This window comes from Silurus meridionalis, chromosome 13 (assembly GCF_014805685.1).
Source record: "Silurus meridionalis isolate SWU-2019-XX chromosome 13, ASM1480568v1, whole genome shotgun sequence".
Taxonomy (NCBI): domain Eukaryota; kingdom Metazoa; phylum Chordata; class Actinopteri; order Siluriformes; family Siluridae; genus Silurus; species Silurus meridionalis.
Window position 1 is genome coordinate 17,098,672 of NC_060896.1, and position 25,639 is coordinate 17,124,310.

The 25,639-nt window shown below is 41.5% G+C and overlaps 1 protein-coding gene across 9 annotated transcripts in view; it reads left to right on the forward strand.

The window, feature by feature from the left end:
• The window catches only part of reln (reelin), a 515,746-nt gene that overhangs the window by 366,465 nt on the left and 123,642 nt on the right, over positions 1–25,639 (forward strand). For all 9 annotated transcript variants that reach the window (XM_046864386.1, XM_046864387.1, XM_046864388.1 and 6 more), the window contains 8 exons: positions 662–833; positions 9,660–9,866; positions 10,094–10,317; positions 10,549–10,706; positions 10,786–10,993; positions 15,985–16,061; positions 16,147–16,305; positions 16,459–16,653. In XM_046864386.1, coding sequence (XP_046720342.1) covers positions 662–833; positions 9,660–9,866; positions 10,094–10,317; positions 10,549–10,706; positions 10,786–10,993; positions 15,985–16,061; positions 16,147–16,305; positions 16,459–16,653 — 1,400 coding nt within the window. The remainder of the gene's footprint in view (positions 1–661; positions 834–9,659; positions 9,867–10,093; positions 10,318–10,548; positions 10,707–10,785; positions 10,994–15,984; positions 16,062–16,146; positions 16,306–16,458; positions 16,654–25,639) is intronic.

Genomic DNA, 25,639 nt, shown 5'->3' on the forward strand with positions numbered 1-25,639 from the left:
GAAGAGGCTTCCTTCTGGGCCGACGGCCATGCAGACTTGTTGCATTGTGTGGCGTATGGTCTGCACACTGACAATCTTTCAACCTTCCACTTCTGCAACCTTTAAAGCAATGCTGGAATCACTCATGCTTCTGTTTTTTTTTATTTAAAGCCAGCTATTCACCTGACGCACAGCACAAGAACTTGACTTCTTTGATCAACACTTGCAAGGCCTGTTCCTAATAAAAACTGTCTTAGAAATCCTCAGTATGACCCTGGCCACTGCACTGTAACTCAGTATCAGGGTGTTACCGATCTTCTTAGAGCCTAGGCCATCTTTGTGAATAGCAACAATTCTAATTAAAAAATTCTCAGAAAGTTCTTTGCCATGAGCATAAAATGTGAACTGCTGATAAAAGATACACAAATTTGTATTGTCCTGTCAAGCGGAAAAAAACATAATGAATAGGACATGTGGCTTTGCATGGTTAACGTACAACTGTTATCATTTGTTGCCAGCTACCTTGACAATAACGGCTGTATGTTCATTTAATTGCAGAGGACAGTAAATCTTTACTACTATTTACTAATCTAAAATATATCCAAGTTTAATTTCTACTGATAAATTCTTAGATAAAGAGTCCATGTAGCAAATTTTTTTTCTATCTCTCTTGCACCAACAGGTTTGTCCACTATGAGCTACCACTCTCTGCTAAGACACCATGTACGCAATTCCGCTGGTGGCAACCCCTCCATTCGGGTCAGGGTTATGATCAATGGGCCATTGATGATATCATTATTTTCTCTGAGAAGGAGAAACTTGTCATTCCACTGGCTAATCCTACTCTTCCTCAGGTAAACTAGACATATACAAAAAACAAGTTAATGGGGGGATGGATGGATGGATGGATGGATGGATGGATGGATGGATGGATGGATGGATGATTGATTGATTGATTTAGTTTTGATGATTTTGTGAGCCCTGCACAGACATCTGCTGTGGTGAAGGTACTCAATGGCAGGTAGTTAGGAGCAAGTGATGCACTGGGCAGTTTTGACCACCATTTGAAGGGCTTTTTGTTTACACACAGGGCAGCCTCCATACTATACAGTAATGGGGTTGGTCAGGATGCTCTTTATGATGCGTCCTCAAGAAGTACAGGTGCTGTTGTGCCCTCCTAACCAGAGCTAAAAGGTTCGGGGCCGAGGACAGATTTGTGGACTCCTAAGCTCTTAAAGATAGAGATGGTCTCTACTTCATTTCTATTGCTGTGAATAGGGGAGTGTATCCTGCTGTTGGATAACCAAAAGTCCACTGTTAGATTTTTATCATGCCCGAACAAAAACATAATTCTTGGAGAGGTTTCCCATGTGACCTACGATGGCCATGGTGTCTTTTCTGATCAGGGAAGAATTACATCACAAAGAATGGTGCATATGTTCTTCTTCAGTTTAACCTCCTAAGACCTGATCTTTGGTTTGGCTTGCATTTTAGATTTCTTCCAGTTATTTGGGGTTAGGAAGAACCAATAATTATAATAACCATATATTTTCTTTGAACATGAAGCGCTTCTTGGAAAGAAATTGTCACTTATGTGGACACTCGGTCTGTATCTACAGAAAACAATAAAGACACTATTGTGCACAATGTCCACATACAGTTGTGTTCAAAATTATTCAACCCCCACTGAAATTGATTGTTTTGGTCGGTTTGACATTGATTATGATCATTCAGTCATCCTGCTTACAATTAAATCAAAGAGGCACGTGTAGGTCAGACAAATATAACATAACATTTATAATGAAATAACCACAAATGTCTTTTCTGAGCTCACATCATTATCAGTTTTATTCAACCCCCAAGTGACATTCAATCTTAGTACTTAGTACAACATCCTTTTACAGTTATACCAGCTTTTAAACGTGAAGCATAGCTTGACACAAGTGTCTTGCAGCGATCGACGGGTATCTTCGCCCATTCATCATGGGCAAAAGCCTCCAGTTCAGTCACATTCTTAGGCTTGCGACTGCAACTGCTTTCTTTAAGTCCCACCAGAGGTTCTCAATCGGATTTAAGTCTGGTGACTGCGATGGCCACTTCAAAATGTTCCAGCCTTTAATCTGCAACCATGCTCTAGTGGACTTGGAGGTATGCTTGGGATCATTGTCCTGTTGAAAGGTCCAACGTCTTCCAAGCCTCAGGTTTGTGACGGACTGCATCACATTGTCATCCAATATCTCCTGGTACTGAAGAGAATTCATGGTACCTTGCACACGCTGAAGCTTCCCAGTACCTGCAGAAGCAAAACAGCCCCAAAGCATGATTGACCCCCCGCCATGCTTCACAGTAGGCAAGGTGTTCTTTTCTTCATAGGCCTTGTTCTTCCTCCTCCAAACATAGCGTTGATCCATGGGCCCAAACAGTTCTAATTTTGTTTCATCAGTCCACAGAACACTATCCCAAAACTTCTGTGGTTTGTCCACATGACTTTTGGCATACTGCAGTCGACTCTTCTTATTCTTTGGGGACAGCAAGGGGGTGCGCCTGGGAGTTCTGGCATGGAGGCCTTCATTACGCAGGGTGCGCCGTATTGTCTGAGCAGAAACTTCAGTACCCACATCTGACAAATCTTTTCTCAGTTCCTCAGCAGTCACACGGGGACTTTTCTCCACTCTACGCTTCAGGTAGCGCACAGCAGCCGAAGTCAGCATCTTCACCATGTTTTAACCACACCAGTAAATGTCTAGAAGGAGCTGAGTATCACAGTCATTTTAAAGCTGCCTAATTGGTGCTTATTAGGCTTTATTGCTGCTCCCTGATATCCACAGGTGTCAGAATGATACTGTTATAGCCAATTTCGACTGGAAAAACATGTGTAACGCTCTGCACACATGAATACATCTGAGTTAGTATGTTTTTATGCCTATGGAGGAAGGGAAATTGATTTGGTCTAGGACATACTTAAGAATCTATTTTCCAGAAAATCTAGACATCGTGAGAAGGTCGGCTAACCCAGAAGCTAGCTAGCTTGTCTCAGCCTGGGAAAGGGTTTGTTCTCCACTTCCAGACCAGTGAATAAGAGCGGTACCACTGGATTACAGCCTTGTATTTTATTACATTTTAATGTTTTTGTCATGTTATTAGACAAATATTGATTTTGAACTGCTCCAGATGATGTACATGCCACAGTTGTAATGTAGAGGTTTGGGTTGTCTTAACTGGGTTTCCTGCTTAAGTAAAATAGCATTTATCTTCCATATGCAAAATGTCTCTCTCTGTAATGCCAAGCATTGTTATATTATGTTTTTGTATAGTATTGATGGTTTCTATAATCACGATTATATTACCACTACATTTTGGCCCTTGCCTTTAGTGAGGACTTCCCCACCACTGCCATTGCCTTAATCCCCCAACTTAATCGACCTCTTAATACCACCACTAACTGTCTGGGATCCACCTGCCACGACCCCCTCAGTAGCTGTTACGCTGCCTAGTTAGATATAGTCAGTGTTGGGGGGGTAACGCGTTACAAGTAACGTGCATTACGTAATATTACTTTTCTGGAGTAACGAGTAAAGTAGCGCGTTACTTTATAAATTTACACATTAATATCTGAGTTACTTTTTTAAAAAAGTAATGTGAGTTACTTTTCAGTTAAATTATTTTGCATAAAAAAATCAATACTGAATTAAAATGAACATAGTCACGTAGAATCGCCCACTCAGATGTGCGAGATGGCAAACCAGGGCATTACATTACTGTGATGGAAGTATTCTTATTATTTTGAAATAGTCGAGGAAAATGAGAAAGGAATAATGGTTAAGTGTAGATTATGTGTTGGTGAAAAGCTCTTGTTAACTGCAAAAAAATACCACTTAAAAAAAAAAAAAAAATCTGCATGCAAAGCACAGCACTACAGATGTGTGTGTGTGTGTGTGTGTGTGTGTGTGTGTGTGTGTGTGTGTGTGTGTGTGTGTGTGTGTGTGTATAATGGTGAATATATGCAACATTATGCAATGTTCATATATGGAAATGGAGACAGAAATATAGAAAACTTTTGCCGACTTTCCACCACTGCAGATCTATTGACTGCTCAGAACAAAAGTTTTCCGTGGGAGACACATGTACGATGCCATCACATCGGAGATAGAGAGCAAATTCACAGCTCATTTGCTCTTTGTGGAAAGATAAACTGCCACGGTCACTGATAATAGCGTGAACTTTGTAAAAGCATTCAGAATGTTTCAAGCTGATGATGAAGCAGAGAATGATGTAGATGAGGTCATATTTACGGAATTGCACGAAGTTTTATGAGATGACAGCGAAAGGTATGTTCTCTCTCCACATCACCGGTGTGCAGCCCACACATGTCTTTTGCCCTAATATAACTTATTTCTGAATGGCAATTATCTATATTACACCTGTTACACCTGTATGGCGTGAAAGAGATACAAGTAACGCAAAAGTAATATAACGCGTTACTTTCCATATAAAGTAACTAAGTAACGTAATTAGTTACTTTTCTGGGGAGTAACTCAATATTGTAATGTATTACTTTTAAAAGTAACGTTGCCCAACACTGGATATGGTGATCGACCAGGTTCCTGACTGCCAGCATTCCCCGCTGGTTCCTGTTCCTCATTCCTGTTTCATGGATTACACTCGCTTCCTGGATTCTACCTGTTCTGTGGATCATACCTGTTCCGTGGATTATACCCGTCAGGTTGGATCATACTTCCCTATCGGATTATACCTGCTTCCGACCCATGGTCCGCACCCTGACACTAACACATCGTGATTATAGAAACCATCAATACTATACAAAAACATAATATAACAATGCTTGGCATTACAGAGAGAGACATTTTGCATATGGAAGATAAATGCTATTTTACTTAAGCAGGAAACCCAGTTAAGACAACCCAAACCTCTACATTACAACTGTGGCATGTACATCATCTGGAGCAGTTCAGAATCAATATTTGTCTAATAACATGACAAAAACATTAAAATGTAATAAAATACAAGGCTGTAATCCAGTGGTACCGCTCTTATTCACTGGTCTGGAAGTGGAGAACAAACCCTTTCCCAGGCTGAGACAAGCTAGCTAGCTTCTGGGTTAGCCGACCTTCTCACGATGTCTAGATTTTCTGGAAAATAGATTCTTAAGTATGTCCTAGACCAAATCAATTTCCCTTCCTCCATAGGCATAAAAACATACTAACTCAGATGTATTCATGTGTGCAGAGCGTTACACATGTTTTTCCAGTCGAAATTGGCTATAACAGTAACATTCTGACCAAATAATCAGAGGACAGAAAAATGCTGACGCTATTCTGGGCCAGCTAGCTGCCCTGTGATGTGAATATGAAATCTGATTGGTTAAAGAAACAGACCCATTGCTAATTCTCTCTATTGCCAGCAGTATTAAGTAGTATTTGCAGCCCCTGGGCAGATTATATTGAGCATGGCAGCACATAGAGGCTGAAATCTGATTGGACAAAAAAATCAAAAATCCACATACACCTATTGGAAGCAGTGCAGCCAAGAGAAACGCTATGAAATGAAGAGAATAAACTGTTGGAAATAAATTGATACAATTTGATGGAACAAATGTTAGTATTTATGTTGTAAATGTAGGTCAGTGCTTCTGATAGTGTTTAGGCCAGCAGAGAAAGCTTTGATGGCCCTGACTGCCCACCACTGGCCAATGGTGATGAGATCCATCATCTCAACAAATTTTACAAAAGTGTGGACAGTTTATGACTCAAGTCCAAAGAGAGATTGCTTTGGCAATCTATAATGACTCCTGGAAACAGAATTGAATTTGATATCTAGATGTCAACAGTCTAAGCTGTCATTTGTACTCATCCTCCTAGACAGTTCAGCAGCATTCAACACAGTCAACCATCTTGTCTACCCTCAGAAGCCATACCAGGTAACATAAAGGGATCCACATCTGCCCTGTGCAGACTCTCTTCTGGTGTCCCACAAGGCTCAGTATTTGGTCCTCTTGTTTTCTCAATCTATACTTACTATCTTGGTGAAGTCATATCCTCAAATGGGTTTTCTTGCCACTGCTATGCTGATGACACTCAACTCATATTCTTCTTCCCTCCCTCAGATAGCACAGCTTCTTTTCGGATCTCAGCAAGCCTGGCAGACATATATTTGTGGATGAGTGCTCATCAACTAAAACTTAAAAAAACGGAACTGCTGGTCAGAATAACTCTTTATAACTCTCTGCTCTCCCTTTCAGCCAAAGCTTGCACCCTTGGGGTAACTATGGACAATTAACTGTCCTTCTCCTCACATGTTGCTAATGTGACTTTTTCTTGACGATTTCTCCTTTACAACATCAGAAGGATTTGACCATTTTTGTACACACAAGTGCTTATTCAGTCTCTTGTCATTTCAAGACTGGACTACTGAAACTCTGCTGGCAAGTCTACTTCTGAACGCTATTCCAAAGCGCAGCTGCGTGACTTGTGTTCAATCAGACAAGTTCCCCCACCCCACTGCTGCGCTCCCTCCACATGCTTCTGGTAGCTGCATGCATCATATTTAAAACACTAATGCTTGCTAACAAACCAAAAATGGACCAGCGCCCTCTTACCTCGTCACACTTTGCACTGCACCACACTGCCTGAGATCCTCTCGTACTGCTCGACTGGTACCACCTTTTTTCAGAGTAAGAGATAAGTATACCTCAAGGCTCTTTTCTGTTTTGGCACTGAGGTGATGGAATGAACTTGGATCATCCACTAGATATCAGAACAGTGGAGTCCCTGGCTATCTTTAAGCAACAGGTGACACTACCTCTTCCTAAAACACTTGAAATAGCACTTTTTTAGGTTTGCTTTGTCTTTTATTAAAATAAATCCTCTGAACAGAGTTGTAGGCTGATTAATTTTAAAGTTGCAATCTAGCCTACTAGTGTAGGTTTATTCATTGGTAGAGACCCAAAGCACTTTTGTACATCGCTCTGGACAAGGGCATCTGCTAAATGCAATAAATGTATAAAGCTAATAAGGGGACATGAAGAAAAGCATGAAATAATCAGTGTGTCTACCATAACTAAGACTGAAGTTATGATGTTTCTTGTTTTAATAACATCCACTCTAACTTACTGTGAAAATGTTTGTTACTTAATGTGGTAATTGCACTGACACATCTTCAGGGGCAGCAAGGACATCTCTGCTGTTCTAAACTCTATCTGTAACACTGAATATGTTTTGAGGAGGGTTTCAGATAGAGAGGTAAGTAAATCTGCCATGAGGACTTCTGAATCAGCAGTGCAGGCACCTGTAGCCTAAAGTACATGTTTGGTTGAAGCGGTTGCTTCAACCAATCAGATTTTGAGTTGTCAGTTAAGTTGAGCGGATATATGATAAATAAATTAAATTAAATTTTATTTGTATAGAGCATTTTACAGTGGACATTGTCTCAAAGCAGCTTTACACAAATGTGTAAGGTTTATTGCCTATAAGTAAGTTTCTTACAATTGTTTATCCCTGATGAGCAAGCCAGTGGTGACTGTGGAAAGAATAAACAACAACAAAAAAAAATGGTATGGGGTGAAAACCTTGAGAGGAACCAGACTCAAAAGGGAACCCTGAGCAGATAATGTTCAATTATTTTAGTTACATTGTTGAGGTGTGTAGTAATAGGTGTGTAAATGCAGATCTATTCATGCACACTGTCCTGAGCCACTGTAGTAGACTGTTTATACTAGTTACAGTCTAAATCATTCCTTACAGTTCTTGGGTTGTTCATCGGCTTCACGAATTATTAGATTGTACATGTGCCGTGCCCTAGCTTCACAAAGTGATTTTAATTGGGAAGGACTTCATCCAGAGGTAGAACATCTGAAGCCACAAACAGCACTTAGTTCAATACCATTTAAAAGTTCCATAACTGTGGGGCTAAGTAAGAAAAATCTCTGCCCCCTGCTGTAGTATTCATTATTTTAAGTACCAAAAATGTACCTTTTGCAGGTGTGGGGATCATAATGTATCAAAAGTTCACTTAAATACTGTGGCACTAGACTGTTCGTTGCTTTATACATTAGAAGTAGTATTTTGTAGAGAGAAAAGCAGTGGGTCTAAGACAGATCCTTGCAGAACACCAAACTTTACTTCAGAGTTGCCCCCACCCAATTAAAAAAGGTTAGAGAAAAACTGTAAACTCATGGAACCACAAAAGGCGTTGATAAGAAACCATCCCCAGCTGCACAGAGTGGCCTCCAGTCTAAGAGAACACTATCCAGAGGCGGGTCTGCATGAAGTGGGAAGATCTGAGGAGGGAAGAGGGGCAGGAATGAGAGAGAGAGAGAGAGAGAGAGAGAGAGAGAGAAGGAAGGATTATTATGTGTCCTTATTGTTGTATGAAAGTTTAGGACACTGTGTAGTTGGGGACTCCGGTAAGACTGCGCTTTTTCAGCATAACTAAAACTGAGAACCAGAAGGTAACACAGACATGAGGGATCGCTGGGATAAGAGACGACCACACACACTATCGTCAACAAACCTGAGTGAATGTGTGAGAGTGAGGGGATGGCAGCATACAAATATCCCAGTTCACCAAACACTCTATATCCATGATCCCTCCAGATCTGCTCCTTTACCTAAGAAAAATCTACTAATAAAAGACTTGACTAAATAAATATGTTTTCAGCCTCGACTTGAACACTGAGACTGTGTCTGAGTCCCGAACACTGATTGGATGGCTGTTCCATAACTGTGGGGCTTTATAAGAGAAAGATCTGCCCCCTGCTGTAGTCTTTATTATTTGAGGTACCAACAAATAGCCTGCACCTTTTGATCTAAGTAGGCTCACTATGGGTAGGTCTATGTTTTTATTTATCAGGGACTAAATAACTAAATAATGTGCTCCAACATTTCTTAACAATTGTCCTTTGGCGTTTTCAATATTTAGTATTTTTGATTTTTATTGAAACCAAAACCAGCATTTAAAAAAACAGATACACCCAAGAATTTAACATATAGAACTACCTTTAATAAAGTGACTGATTTTTTGCAGTTTCTCACATCAGTTATTGTCCAACTCTTCTTTATTACTTTGCTTAAATTCATATCTGTTTCAATTTTATAGTTTGTGCACATTTATTTAAGACCCCACCACAGCATCTCAAATGGTAGACTGGTAATACTAAATATAAGCATTTGCTTTGCATCTAGTCTTAATTTAAATTAGAGTCTGAAGTCAGTAATCCAACCAGGCCTGCTACACAATGATGTAATTGAAAGAATATTCTGTGTTACCACATACAAATCTCAAATTCTATGTTCTATGTCTAAGTTTTTATGTAGTAACACAAAATACTCTTTCAATTACATCATGCTCAAGCAGCCCGTGTTGGATTACTGACTTCAGACTCTTATTTGAAGCTTATGTAGATTACATTTGTTTGTTCCGGAAACATTTCTAAGTAAAGAAGTAAAATTTAAGTCACATGAGTGAGAATAAATGGTCATATGTACACTATATTACCCTAGGTTTGACTAATATAAGGCTTTGTACATAACTCTAATTTAAGTACAGGGCTATATCTGCAGATATAAGCAGGTATAATAGTGGTGTCAGCCCTCAGTATAAGAGTGTCATTTATTCTATTATGATCTTTCTTTTTAATCTCCTGTCTGTATTTTTGTCCTTAGAACTTTTATGAGAAGCCAGCATTTGATTACCCACTGAACCAAATAAGTTTATGGCTGATGCTAGGTAATGAGGGAATGGACAAAGAACGAAATAGCAGTTTTTGTGCCCCATCACCTTCAGCCATGGTATTTGGAAGATCCGACGGAGATAGAGTAGCTGTGACCCGAGACATTGCCCTCCGACTTGGCTACACGTTGCAGTTTAAGGTACTTTCAATGGCATTACCAATATAATTTTTTTTTTTTTTTTGGGGGGGGGTCATTTTTAATATGTATCTATTAAAGTAAAGAACTATTGATATTTAGATAAAACATCAAAATAAGAATTATCTAAATAATATGGATAACTCTCAAATAAAAAAGTTTAATTACAAATTTTTGCAATGATGCTTTTACTCTAGCACACCTACTACTTATGTTATTTTTATGTATAGTTAAACATAGGCTGCAAATCAGAGTTCAGTGCCTCAGCACCCATAATGCTCCAATATTCTCATGATGCTGGGCACACATGGGCTCTGGTTCAGGATGGCTGTTTCGCAGGAGCAGGCTGTAAAGGCAGTGGGCATGAGTTTACAGAGCCAACTATCTACAATGTTGGAGACTATGAAAGATGGACCAGAGTAACAGTTGTAATTCCACGCAATGTGGCTGCAAGGTAAATCAAATTAACAATTATATACAATGAGCATGGGTAAAATATATTAAATCTGTTGAACTTTGAGTAAGGCCACACACATATGTTTGGTTGTTAAATTATAAATATAAAATAAATGTGTCTGTAACAGTTGCCCATTCAATATCAAAATGCTGTGTTATGATTTCTATTGTAAAAAGCATTTTTAACACACACACATTTTCATTTCACTTTGCTTTCTCTCTTTTAAAGCAAGACACGTTTTCGATGGATCCAAGAAAGCAGTGTTTTTCAGGATGCCCCTGCATTTGCGTTGGACAGTGTTTACATCTCTGATCCTTGCCCTAATTATTGTGGGGGTCATGGGGATTGCATATCAGGAGTGTGCTTCTGTGACATGGGAATGGAAGGTACCGATTTTAAGTTACACAAAGTTGTTTTGTTTCTATGTCACAGAGAAAGTGTCAATTGTGTCTTTTTGTTATTTAGTGGAGCAGGATAGCTGTGTGCCCTCTGTGCCAAGTCCCACTGAGTTGGCAGAGGACTTTGAAGGAAAGTTAAGTCCCCTCTGGCAAGGAATTAGTGGGGCTCAGATAAGGGATGGTTGTGGTAGCATCAGTGATGGAAAGTCCCTCTATTTTAGCAGTTCTGGGAGGCGAGAGGCTCGTACTGTACCAATGGACACCACTAGCTCAAGGTAAATGTTGCAAGAAATTCTTAGTTGTAGTTTAATACCTAATTAAAATGTTAATTACCTGTTACTTTTTTAACAGTATTAAGTTATTTAAGTATTACGTTTATGATAAGTTGGTTATCTTTATGATATAGGCAGCAATTGCCGAATTATTGTACTTTTCCTCGGTCACAGATAGCACTATAGACCAAAAACTCATAGTTTTGATCTAGTTTTATGTTGAAACAATGAAATTTATTAATAAATATTATTAATTATAAAATGAAATAAAATGTTAATACAGTACAGTACATATATATCTATCTATATCTATATCTATATCTATATATATATATATATATATATATAATCACAAACGTTAGTACACACCTCACATTTCAGTAACCATTTTAATATATCAATACAATACTATAGAACTGTACTTTATAAATAAATCAACATACAGCCATTATGGTTACGGTCACTGGCAACAAAGTGAGTACCCCTAAGTGATAACAGCTGTACATTATTTAACTATGCAACATGTCCTATTCATTAAGATAAGATAAGATAAGATAAGAAAGATAAGATAAGAAAGATAAGATAAGATAAGATAAGATAAGATAAGATAAGATAAGATAAGATAAGATAAGATAAACCTTTATTCGTCCCACAGTGGGGAAATTTCTATGTTACAGCAGCAAGACAAAGAAATAAAAATAGATGCAAATATATAAAAAAGAATATACAAAAAAATTAAAACAGAGAAATAAAAACAAATAATAATAATAATAATAATAATAATAATAACTAAAAAAGAAATAAAAATAAATGCAAATATATGAAAAAGAGAATATACATATACTATAATAACAGTATATACACAGTACAATGTATAAATACAAATAGGGGGAGAAAAAAAAAAAAAAAAAAGACGTAATGTTATTGCACAGCTTAAAAAGTAATAACAGTGTTTTATTTTGGTGACTGGTTTTACTGGGAACAGCTTTGGTTGTAAAGTTTAATAGCAGCAGGGAGAAAAGACCTTCTGTAACGCTCCTTCAGACGCTTAGAATGTATCAGTCTGTCACTAAAAGAGCTGCTCAGCGATGTAACGGTTACATACAGGGGTGGGAGGCGTTCTGCAGTAATGATGATAGTTTTGTTACCATCCTCCTTTCTCCCACCTCCTGTACAGTGTCCAGGGGAATCGCCAGGACTGAGCTGGCCTTCCTGATCAGCTTGTCTAGTCGCTTCCTGTCTGCAGTAGAGATGCTCCTGCCCCAGCAGACCACTCCATAGAATATGGCTGAGGCCACCACAGAGTCAAAAAAGGTCTTCAGTAGCTCTCCTTGCACTCCAAAAGACCTCAGTCTCCTCAGCAGAAAGAGTCTGCTCTGCCCTTTCTTGTAAATTGCCTCAGTATTGTTTGTCCAGTCCAGTTTGTTGTTTAGGTGAACACCCAGGTATTTGTAAGAGTCCACTTTCACAATGTCCCTTCCCTGAATGTTCACTGGTGATAGAGTTTGTTTGTGCCTATGGAAATCCACCACCAGTTCTTTCGTTTTCCCCACATTTATCTGGAGGCAGCTCCGTTGGCACGTATGTTCATGTTTTGTTCATGTTTTGACAGGACCATAGACATTTGTGTATGTTGTATAAAATTAAGTTGCACCTCATGGCAAAGAACTGTCTGAGAATTTGAGCATTTGAGATTTCTAGGAGACCGATAAGTCCTCTCCAGCCTCTCCTGCCGGGTTGAGCGTTCGTTTCCCATGGGGAAGAACGCCCTTTGGCTGGTTTCTTCTCCCGGCGCAAGTAGTGCGGTGTTTCATACTTTATATGAACTACTAAACCATTGAGACGGCCCTAATAGGCAAGGCTTATGCGACAGTGGGTCAGGCTGCGGGTTGCCTCCACACGATGAGTGTGTTGCATGCATACCAGGCTGACCTGCTAAAAAAGATGGACGAGGGATTCAGCTCTGGGGCTGACAATTTAAGGAGTCACGCTGCGACCTAACCCTCAGGGCCACCAAGGTACGGTGCGGGCCATAGGTCGGTCCATGTCAGCTCTAGTAGCCACAGAAAGGCAATCTGTGGCTCATCCAGTAAGCAAAGATTCCCAACAGTTACAGGGCTTTCCTTCTGAACACCCTGGTGGCTCCTCCTAGCCTGTTCAGGTGACGCTGTAGCTAAGGGCGGTTGCCAAAAGTTTAGAAGACCACAGCAGCGTTTCAGTGGTACTTCCCCTCCACTCTCATGGGGCTGTTTGGCGGGTGCAGCCCCTGCCCGGCATGGCCGGGCATCGCAAAGCCCAAAAGCAGATCTAAGCCCAGATCGAAGGAGCCGGTCAACCTGAGGGTGGTCCTCTCTTTGAACAAACAGGCAGTGGTGCAGTGGCCTGACAATCAGAGTACCCTATTTCAGGGAGGGCGGTGTACACCTCATTACAGTGTCCGTACCTCCTCGACACCACCAGGAGGCCAGCCTGTTAGCTCTCCCACAGGATGTGCCTCAGAGCGAGTCTCCCACCACCACGTGATTCCTTCCAGCCTGACTGGGGTTGAAGGGGACCCGTCCCTGCTCAGGAAGCATCCATGGCTGCAGGGCATTGCTCCAGCCATTCTGAGAGGGTCAGACGCTAGCTTTGAGAGGCTGGTTCTCCAATCAGACTTCCAGGCAGAGGAGGCCAGGCTGTTAGCTCTCACACAAGATGTGCATTAGAGTGCAGCCTCCCTCCAGCAGATGTGTCTCCCTCTATCTTCGCCGGAGAGATTGCTGCGGATTGAGGACACCGCCTCTCAGGAGGCCCCAAGGGCAGCAGGGCATTGCCCTAGCCACTCTGGGAGGATCAGAGACCAGCCTTGAGAGGCTGGTTCCCCTAAAAGATTTCCTGGCAGCTTGGAAAGACGTATCTCGGTAGGTCCTGCACATAATAGAGAGGGGCTACTCAATTTCGGTTCAATGGGTTGTGTCCCACCCTGGTGGGATCCAAGCAGGCTCTGGTCCTGGAAGAGGCAGTGCACACTCTCCTTATTTAGAGAGTCAGGCTTCCACAACCAGGACTTAGTTGTTTTGAAGAAGGATGGCGGATTGGGCCGATCCTAGAGCTGCGCTTCTTGAACCGCTCACTCATAAGGCTCAGGTTCAGAATACTTCTTCTCAAGGAGGTCGTGTCTCAGATCAAGTCTGAGGACTGGTTTGTCACGACAGATCTAAGGGACGCCTATTTCCACAAAGCCATCCATACCGCTCACAGGAGGTTCCTGAGAAAGTTTGCTTTCTGGAGCAAAGCTTACCAATATCGGATCTTCCCGTTCAGCCTTGCACTCTCACCCCACACCTTCACAAAGTGCATGAATGCAGCTCTAGCCCCGCTTTTCTAGACTATATCGATGACTGGTTGATATTAGCTTGATCAGAGCTTCAGGCAGTTCGGCATGATGGTGTCGTTCTTGCCTGTGTGAAGGAGCTGGGTTTGAGACTAAACGCAAAGGAGAGTGTGCTTTCTCCACTGCAGAGAACCACCTTGTTGTGGGCATGACCGTGTTGTGGGCACAATTGTCTCCCGCTTGGGTCGAAACTATCCTCACGGCAGTCAGGAGAGAAAGAGAAGGCTTGTCACGTTCTGTGAAACAGTTCCAGAGACTGCTGAGTCTCATGGCGGCAGCGATCCAACGTGATCCTTACTTGGCCTCCTCCATATGGTGGGTCAGAGTCAAAGTATACTCCCGGAACGGCAATACACTCAGTATTATCAAGGTCTCGCGGCAAGCCCTTTGAGCGTTAGAAATATGGAAAAATACCTACATTCTTGTCTCAAAGGCCCATCCTCGGAGCTCCTTGTTGTTGCATAACGCTAACAATGGACGCATCCCTCTCAGGGTGGGGAGCATAAGTGGCCTCTTCGGCCATGGTAGGTGGAATGTGCTTAATTTCTCATGGCACATATACTGCCTGGAGATGATGGCTGTGTTTTTGGCACTAAAACACTCCTCCGAGACCTGAGAGATTGCCACGTGCTGGTCCATATGGACAACACGTCAGTGATGTAATATACATCTTCTGCCGGGGGGGGTCTCTGATCTCACCTCTTTTACAGGCTGGCGTGGCAGATCCTCCTTTGGTCCCTGTGGAAACTCCTTTTACTTTTACAGTTTACATCCCAGGCTGGTTGAATTGGAAAGCAGACTCCCTTTCGGGGCAAGGGCCGAGGCCCGGGGAATGGAGGCTCCACCCCAAGGTGATATGGCAGAGTTATTAGAGAGCCCAGGTGGATCTGTTTGCGACTTGGGAGACTTCGCACTGTCCCCTCTGGTTCTCTCTCTCTCACCCAGCCCCATTGGGGCTGTACGCCTTTCCCCCTATATCGCTGCTCCCGGGAGTTCTGGAGAGAATCCGCCAGGAAGGAGCCCGTCTCCTATTGGTGGCACCTCAATGGCATAAGTGCTGCTGGTTCTGGGGATCTGTGGTTCATCAGGAAAACATTGATTACAACATGTACTGTGACATTCTGAAGAAGAACATGATGTCTCCTTTTAGAAACTGGGAGAAATTGCAGTTTTCCAACATAATAATAACCTCAAACACACCACCAAGATGACAACTGCCTTGCTGAGGAAGATAAAGGTGAAGGTGATGGTGTGGCCATGTATGTCTCCAGACCTGAAACCTATTGAGCACCTATAGGGCATCCTCAAGGGGAAGGTGGAGAAATGCCATGTGTCTAACATCCAGCAGCTCTGTGATGTCATTATTGAGGAGTGGAAGAGAATCCCAGCAACAGCCTTTGCAGCTCTGGTGAATTCCTTGCCCAGGAGGATAAAGACAGTGCTAAATAACAATGGCGCGCATTTAAAATATTGACACTTTAGACACAGTTTTGACATGTTCACTTAGGGTGTGCTCACTTTTTTTGGCAGTTATTCAGACAATTATGGCTGTATGTTGTTAGTTTTTTAATCTGTACTTCTATACAAGCTGCACACTACTAATATATATTCCTTGCCACAGACTTGTTCAATTCTACATTAGGCTTTGTGGAAAGAACACAAGCCCAGCCTGCATCAGGCCTAATTCTTGCAATAAAGGTATTATTTTAGCTACTTCGTTAGTTACACTCATAAAAGATCAGTTAGGAACTGTCACTTAATTTTACTTTGGTTGGTATTTCAGGAGTGATTGTCCAGTACTCCACTAATAATGGGGTTCAGTGGAAATTCTTGCGTATGCTAGATTTTGGCTCATTTCTAGAACCACAAGTTGTGACCATTGAACTGCCGTCTCAAGCAAAAACACCTTACACTGTGTTCCGCTGGTGGCAATCCAAACAAGGTAAGATATTCTGTCACCATTAATACATTGGAAATATTTTAACTGTAAATATTAATTATAAAAATAATATACATAATTGGATCACACTAGCACATCTGTTATTTTATATTGTTTATATTGTCTTGCTTATTTCATTGTTTCTTCCTATTTCAGGAAAACACTCAGTTCAGTGGGCACTTGATGATGTTCTGATTGGTATGAATGATAGTTCCAGGAGTGGCTTCCATGACAAGTTTGATAGCACATCACCCTTAAGACACAATTGGTTTAGAGTGGTGGGTGGAGAGGTGACAGCTGATTGTCTGTCTTTGGACACAGCCCTGGTCTTCCACACTGATTTAGAAGAAAGTAAGTCAGCACTAACCAACACATCTAAGTGCTTTTTGAATCCCTACAACAAGGGCAGTATAATTATTTTCCTTGTCATTGAAACTGGTTCAGACAATCTGGACACAATTTTTATAATGCTCGAACAAAAACCAGCCTGGACAGGTTTCCCATGTGATCTATGATGCTTTAGGTGTCTTTTCTGATCAGGACACTGCACACAGAATGGTGCATACGTTCTTCATCATTTTGATGCAGAAACAAACAAGTATATATATATATATATATATATATATATATATATATATATATATATATATATATGTGTGTGTGTGTGTATATATACAGACACACACATATATACACACACACACACACACACACACACACACACACACACTAAACAAAACATAAACTAAAACCTTTCCTGATTGGGTAAGACATAGTAACCAGACATGTGTGAGCCCAGAAAAAGACATTCCGTATATCTTATGTACACGCATTGTAATGTTCTTATAGACACTGTGTTTAGAGAACTAGTGTGAGACCCATCTTAATGCTAACAATGGTCACTTTATTAAAATTATTTATAATTTAGCGTTTTACACCATAACATAGGCTGTTCTTAAAGAGAACAGGATTTTTAATATAAAATACAAATGAAAAGGTTAAGAAATAATATAAAACAATTTTTTTTTATTTCGTCACTACATGCATATAACCCTTCATTATTACCACTCCAAACAAGGCTTTTATATAGGACCTGCTATTTTGGTACAAAAGGGTCTGTTGGCTTGTCTGAAAGCAGAGGGAGAGTAAGTGAGACATCAGCACTCTTAAATATTTTGACTATGGCATAAATGTAGTCATCCACCATCACTTCCAGGTTACCTAAGGAAGAAATGCCATTGTGGCCCCTGACCCATTGGGTCGGAAAATGCCTACCTATCAAAAATTTTAAAGGTGGCAGTTTAGTTGTTGAAGATGGGGTCATTCTCACCTCTCTGAGTACTGCGAGGAGAACAACAGTCCCATGTCAGCCTGTGTGAATACAGGCTTAAGTAACATGTTTCCTAATGGTTGTTTGTTCTCTTTACTATTCCAGGTGACTGTGGGTGATAGGGAAATTTTAAACATTGCTAAGTAAAAGAGACCATTCTAAACATTGTTTTGAGGAACAATGTGATTTGATTATTAAGTTGATTTGAGACGGGAAAACAAATTATAGGGTGCTAAGCTAAAATGATCTCAAATGCTTTAAAATGGCAATAAAAAGCCTAACCATGTGAAAGAAAACAAGCAACTGCTGTTAAAACAAATTAAAGCATAAGATCTAAATGATAAAACATTGGGGATGTGTTTCATACAATCGCACCAAATAGGCACCAAAAGTTGGTTGACTCAATGCAATGCAAATGCAAGGCAGTTAATTAATTAAGAAATGTACTATATACTCATTCAGTTATTTATATACAGTGGGTACCAGTGGCGGCTACTGGTCTGTCAGAGAGGGGAAGCTCATTTTCGGCCTACATCATAAAATTGTCTATTTATTTAAAAGTAAATTCTGCCCTACGTTCCTTTTCAAGAAAATGGTCTGTGACCCTGTCGTACCAACTAGGAGTCTTTTCAAGTGACTTGACCAGTGTCCTCTCAATGGCCAGCAGAGCTAGGCTGCTTAAACAGCCTTGGCCCATTGTGTTTCGGGTGTAGACTTGAGTCGCTTTAAACAGGAGAAGCTCCTTTCTACACCTGCAGATGTAGCTCCAATTGTTGCCACTAATGAGAACAGTTTGTAAAGCTGAGGCATTGCACTGTCCAACTCCATGTCTTTAAGGAACACCAAGTAATCACACAGCTTTCCCTGTTACCCTGCAAGTCCTGATCTGAATACAGGACTTGAAGTTCTGACCTCAGTCTTCCTGAATCAAAGTGATGGCCATAACTTTTCAGGACACTTTGGAAGGCCTCCTCTGGAAATACCTGTCTCATGTCATCAAATTTCCCTGGATTGACTAATTCTAAGAAGAGCATGCTTTCCAAATTTGAAAAACGTCGAGGAATTTGCTCCAAGATGTTATCAAGGATGGCCATGTACAGATTTCTGTATCGCACTTGGGGATCCTGCAATTGGGTCAGACGGCGCTTTCTCATGGGCTCATCTCGTGGGTCTGATGTGAGATCTGCTGTTTTGGCATAAATGGCTTGGAAAGCCCCCTCTGACCTCTTCTCTTTGACAAATGCAAGAAGAGATTCAATTCTGTTCTTGCAGTAAAGAACATCCATCACCCTCTGCTGGACAATATCAAAGACCACATCAGTCTCAGAGAAGATTTGTTCATATGTGTACAACATGAACACAAACTCAAAATCCTCCAGTTTCCTCACAAAGCCTTTGGCACAATCCAGTGTATCATCATCCATTGTTGTATCTGCAATGATGTTCTCAAATGTCTGCAGGAGGCCATCATAATTGTTTGCAACAGTGCTAACGTTATATGAATGAATGAATGAATGAAGGAATGAATGAATGAATGAATGAATGAACGATCTAAAAAAAAAAATTAAACTCTGTAAAACTGAAACAAGGAATGTGGTGTATAATTGTGTGAAATGTATGATGAAAATCAAGCAATTTCGCCAAGCAAATATCAAAGAAATAGGTTGCAGCAGTTTTTATTTCGACTGAACTTGAGAAATCCGCGATGGGACTGAGCGCGAATAGCTTCAGTGATTCCTTATAGTACAGAATCGCTGTCAGTCAAAAGGAGATGCAGTCTTTCGACAGACCCTCCAATCATCACGCAGAAGCTCGGAGTCCGGGCCAGCCCACTCCCCATTCACCCCAGAGACGCTGAGCGTCCGTGGGCGGACATAATCGCAGCGTTTATCCAATGACCGTCTAGTTTCAAGCGCTGAAAAAACCGTTCAAAGCAGCCCCATTGAAGTCAATGGACGCTGGGCTTCAATAGGAAATGCACTGTGACGCTGCGGAATGTATGAGAAGGAAATCGAGTCAGCCGACCTGCTATATGTAACTGATTCTGAACGAACTCGTCTTTGAGATGAACGTTTTCTAACGCATTTTTAGTCAATAAAATGTTAATACAATAGTACATATTTGACCATTAATTTTGTGACATTATAAGGGAAGCCGAGCTTCCCTTGCAGTCTTAAAGAAATCGCCTCTGGTGGGTACGGAAAGTATTCAGACCCCCTTAAATATATTGCAGCCATTTGCTAAAATCATTTAAGTTCATTTTTCTTCCTCATTAATGTACACATAGCACCCCATATTGACAGAAAAACACAGAATTGTTGACATTGTTGCAGATTTATTAAAAAAGAAAAACTGAAATATCATATCATGTTCCTAAGTATTCAGACCCTTTGCTCAGTATTTAGTAGAAGCACCCTTTTGATATAATACAGCCATGAGTCTTTTTGGGAAAGATGCAACAAGTTTTTGCCATTCCTCCTTGCAGATCATTTCCAGTTGTAAACTTTGGTGGACAGCCATTTTTAGGTCTCTTGATGAATGGTCTTTTGCAAGGACAAAATGTGACTTATGTAACATACATAAAACTATATTATATTTTAATGACCGTCTTTGCCATAAGACATGACCTGTTTTCAGATTCAATAGGTTTTTATCTAAAAACATTCACTCATTTATTGTGTATATAGCTAAAGCTATAGCTACAGTGTTGCAGGAGTAAGATGAAGCAGAACCCTCTCTCAAATAATTCTGCAGCATTTTCTTAATTCATATAACTAAATCAATTCAAACACAAAGAGTCTTTACTAAATTACATTGAAATGGATAAGATTAGATTCAACTTAATTGTCATTGTGTAATGTACATGTACAGACGCAATGAAATGCAGTTAGCATCTAACATAGAAGTGTATAAGTGGCCCATTTACAATAAATAGCAAAATGATAAATAGGGTATGAGGTCAATATAAACAGGGGTGAGGGTAAATATACAGAAGGTGCAGTAGATAATAATATATGGTATAAATAATAATATACAATATACTGTGAAAAGATTGTGCATAGATAGACATGTCAGAAGATAACGTTCAAATGACAGGATATAGTCAGTGTTGGGCAATAACGCGTTACTAGTATTGTAGGATTGGTGAATGAGAACCACTGTAAACACGAAGAAGACGCACTGCGTGTTTCTGTTTATTCAAGTCTGTGCGGCAGTAATGATGAGTCAAGGCGAGAGCAAGAAGAGATTCTCAAAGTGGAAATATGCTAATTATTTCACTTTAGTTTAGCATAAAGACAAAAACTTTTTAGTCAAATGTAAGCTGTGTCTTTCTGGTTCGAAAGTCACATCTACTGCGATAAACAGCAACTCCAATCTGTCGAAGCACCTCCAGAAACTCCATGCCTCGACGAAGCTAGAAGCTAACCCGGTGTTAAGTTGTACATGGTTTATAGTTTTCATACTTAAGCTGTGAAAGAAAAGTTTTTGAGAGCTCAACACAACAGCTGTTATCATGCAGAAGCCACTTTAGTTTTTGATTCTGGATATATTGTAGCTGCCCAATGGTATCCATAAAAGTGACACAGAGAGTTCCTGACGGGTGCTTCTTTCTTTATTTCGCTCGTGAAGAGCGCCATTAAACTTTATTTTGCGTAGCACCGTGAAACTACACAAAGAAACAACATAACAAATAAATATGACTCATATACAAAAAATACTATAAATAAAGTTCACATTTACAGAGAAACATATAAAATATAAATGATAAAGTGAATGAAGACAATATGAAACGATTAATTAACAAAAAAGAGCTCTTCACTCTTTTCTCTGCTGATCTAATTACCTTTGCGTTACTCCCCCTACTGCATAACCTAACATGCTCAAGAAACAAGCTGAAACATGTAACATCCTCAAGAAAAATTTAAAGTGACACAACCATATACGGTCAATTACATATATTATTCAGCTTGTTTTGTTATTTATTTCAGAGATCCTTGTGATATATTCAGTTTGTGTTGGTCTGACTTAAATAAAATAGTATTTAAAAATTACTTTGTGTTTAAGTCAGTTTTGTGTTTGTATAGACCATAACGCATAATGGGGAGGGTTGCATTAGGAAGGGCATCCAGCATAAAAACATGCAACTAGACCCCTAATGGGAGAAGATGAAAGAAAGTTTTTAATAAAACTAAGAACTCGTTCACATGGGGAATATAATACACATGACTATGACCTTGTAAAGGAGGAAATCCTGGCATGTTACTGGTTCTTCCTACAGAGTTCCACCACTAGGCATACTGAGTCAGGAAACCACTCTGGACACAAATAGACCAACTCCTATAAACCACCAAGAGGTGGTTACAACCAGAGGAACATAGTTAAAAAGATAGCCATGGACAAATTTCTGAGGTCTCTACCCAGCCAAGGAGCCAGGTCCACCCTTCTTTACAGGTCTGTCCCTTTGATGCCCACCAGACTCCGGAGATGACCCATAAACTAGGGGCTCCTCTAGAAGAAAGTGTAGTGTTCTGCAACCCATAGTCCGTAAAAAAAAATGTCCATATTTTAAAAGGTTTGCGGTAAAACACTGGTCAAATCTGGACACATACAGACAAAACAAAGTTCTGTCCAGCCCCAGTCCTCCCACCATGTGCAAAAGTTCACTGGCTGCTGTTCTCCATACCAGGTTCTTAGGGCTGGTTTAAAAATCTCTGGATAAATGGGAGGCGAAAAGCTGCAGTTCTGCTGGTGAGATGAACCAGCCCTTGCCCCCATTCCACCTTGGGCAGGTAAAGGACACTCTGCAGAATCCAGTGCAAACTATTCCAGAAGAAATCTACAAGCGGGCCTAGATGTTTGCTAGCAGGTTTGGCGGCAGATCCACGCATGCCAGCTTAAACCACAGAGAAAGCGCTGCCAGATTGTTGATCACCAGTGTTCGCCTCCTTGGGAATCTTTGGATGTGGATCAGCCACTTGTACCTGCTCAGTATGCCCTTGATGTGCTCTACACTGCTTTCCCAGTTTTTATTCAAAAACTCATTACTCCCTAGGTAGACACCCAAGTACTTAAAACCACCATTTGTCCACACCAGGCCTCCTGGGAGTGTAGGTCAAATCAAATCAAATCAAATTTTATTTGTCACATACACATACATACAGGGTACGACATGCAGTGAAATGCTTTTAACGATGGTCCGGCATGAGGGAATAAAATAGGGTAAAAAGGGGAATAAAAATATAAATATAATAACAAAATTTAAAGAAAAATATAGTAAGAAAAGGAAGGCAGATAAATAAAGATATAAAGATATCTAAATATATATGTATATATACATACATATACATATATACATATATATACACATACACAGAAAATGTTTATGGCAGTGTGCAGTTAACCAGTAAACAACAGTAAACAGTAAACAGTAAACAAGTAAGGCATGTTTTTGATTGTCCATGAGTGTCCGTGTGCAGTAAGGTGTGGTGTAAAGTGTCCTTGTGCGGAATGGTGTGGTATAAAAATAAGAATATAAGAAATATGAAATAAATATGAAAAAGAAAATATGAAATGTAAAGTGCACTGTGCTGTGCAAGTCCAGTGTATAATGTGCCGTATACGAAAAGTGTGATTGTGCAAGGGAAAAAAGGGTGATGATGGAGAGTGGGCCAGTTTTAGATCCTGGGTGTTTCCTGGTTTAAACACTGAATGGCCTGCGGGAAGAAGCTCCTCCTCATTCTCTCTGTGTTCGCCTTCAGGGAGCGGAAGCGTTTCCCCGAACGCAACAGAGAAAAGAGTCCATTGTTGGGATGGCTGAGGTCCTTCACAATTTTCCTGGCTCTGGTCCTGCACCGCGTGCTGTAGATGTCCTGCAGGTCAGGAGCTCGGTGTGGATGGTACGTTCAGCTGAACGCACCACCCTCTGGAGGGCTCGTCTGTCCTGCATGGTGCTGTTCCCAAACCAGGAAGTGATGCTACCCGTCAGAACACTCTCAATGGTGCAAGTGTAAAAAGTCTTAAGCACCTGAGAGGGTAGTTTAAAGTCCCTTAAGCGTCTCAGATGGTACAGACGCTGCCGGGCCTTCTTCACCAGGGTGTTGATGTGACAGGACCAAGACAGGTCCTGTGTGATGTGAACACCCAGGTACCGGAAACTGTCCACTCTTTCCACTGGAGTCCCGCAGATGTTTAGCGGTTGGTATGACCGCTCCTGCTTCGTGCTGAAGTCCACGATCAACTCCTTAGTCTTGCTGACGTTCAGGAGAAGGTTGTTCTCCTGGCACCATCTCTCCAGGTTTTAACCTCCTGTAGGTAGGCCGTCTCGTTGTTGTTGGAGATCAGGCCCACCACAACGGTGTCGCCAGCAAACTTGATGATGGTTGTGGAGTTGGAAGTGGCCACACAGTCATATGTGTACAGTGAGTACAGCAGGGGGCTCAGAACACAACCCTGGGGAGCTCCAGTGCTGAGGGTGAGGGTGGATGAGGTGTGTTTTCCCACCCGTACAGCTTGTGGTCTGTCCGTCAGGAAGTTTGAGATCCATTGACACAGCGGCAGGCTGAGTCCCAGGACCTCCAACTTAGAGGTGAGTGTGGAGGGAATTATGGTGTTGAATGCTGAACTGTAGTCCACGAACAACATCTTTGTTTAATTCCCGTTTCTTTGGTCCAGGTGGCTGATAGTAGTGTGGAGAAGATGTGCAATTGCATCCTCAGTCGAACGGTTCTGACGGTACGCAAACTGTAGTGGGTCCAGTGTGTCCGGTAGTGAGGCAGTGATGAAGTCTCTGACCAGTCTCTCAAAGCACTTCATCACTACTGAGGTCAGAGCTACAGGGCGATAGTCATTTAGGCAGGCGGGCTGGGGTTTCTTTGGGACAGGGACAATAGTGGACTGTTTGAAGCATGAGGGGACAACAGACTGTTCCAGAGAGAGGTTGAATATCTCAGTGAACACCGGTGCTAGCTGGTCAGCGCAGGCTTTCAGAACCCGACCTGTGATTCCATCTGGTCCTGCTGCCTTCCTGGTATTCACTCACTTGAATGCCCTCCTCACGTCATGCTCCGAGATGATGAATGTGTTTACCTCTCTGGCTCTCTCAGCGTGCATGCTGGTTGTGCCACTAGCGCCGCTAGCGTGGTTAGCTGCAGCCTCAAAACGAGCGTAAAAGGTGTTTAGAAGTGTCCGCATTCACCATTCTGGAAGATGGTGTTTTATAGTCCGTTATTGTCCTTAGTCCCTGCCACAGGCTCCTGGAGCCACCTTGTTGGAACTGTGACACCAGTTTCCTCCCGTAGCGCCGTTTTGCATCCTTCACCGCTCTGCGAACACTGTAAGACGCAGCCTTGTATTCATCCATGTCCCCGGTGGCGAGCCCCGTGTTGTAGGCAGCGGAGCGGGATCTCAGAGCGTCGTGGATGGTTTTATCCACCCACGGCTTCTGGTTGGGAAACGTTCTGATAGTGTTTTTTTGCACAGTATCATCCGTTAGTTTCCCGATGAATCCCACAACCGCTTCCGTAAACATGTTGACGTCATCAGAGCTGCGCCGAAACATGTCCCAGTCTGCATCATCCAAAGCGTCCTGCAGAGCGGCCACCGATTGGTCAGTCCAGCACGCGACCTCCCTCTGAACCGGAGCTTCCTGTTTCAGCCTTTGTTTGTACACAGGCATGAGGAAGATGGCAGCATGGTCCGATTTCCCAAACGGTGGACGTGATTGTGCCTTGTAGCTGTTCTTAAATGTTGTGTAGCAGTGGTCCAGTGTTCTTTCGCCCCTGGTGGGGCAGGTGATAAAAGTTCAGGAGTGCGCGCTTGAGGTTGGCACTGTTGAAATCTCCGACCACAATGAGCGCAGCGTCCCGATGCTGTGTTTGTTGTTGCGTTAATGACTCATGTAAGTCCCATACTGCAGTGTCCGTGTCCGCTTGAGGTGGAATATAAACGGCACTGACTATGACCGAGCTGAATTCCCGAGGTAGATAGAAGGGCCGACATTTGATGGTC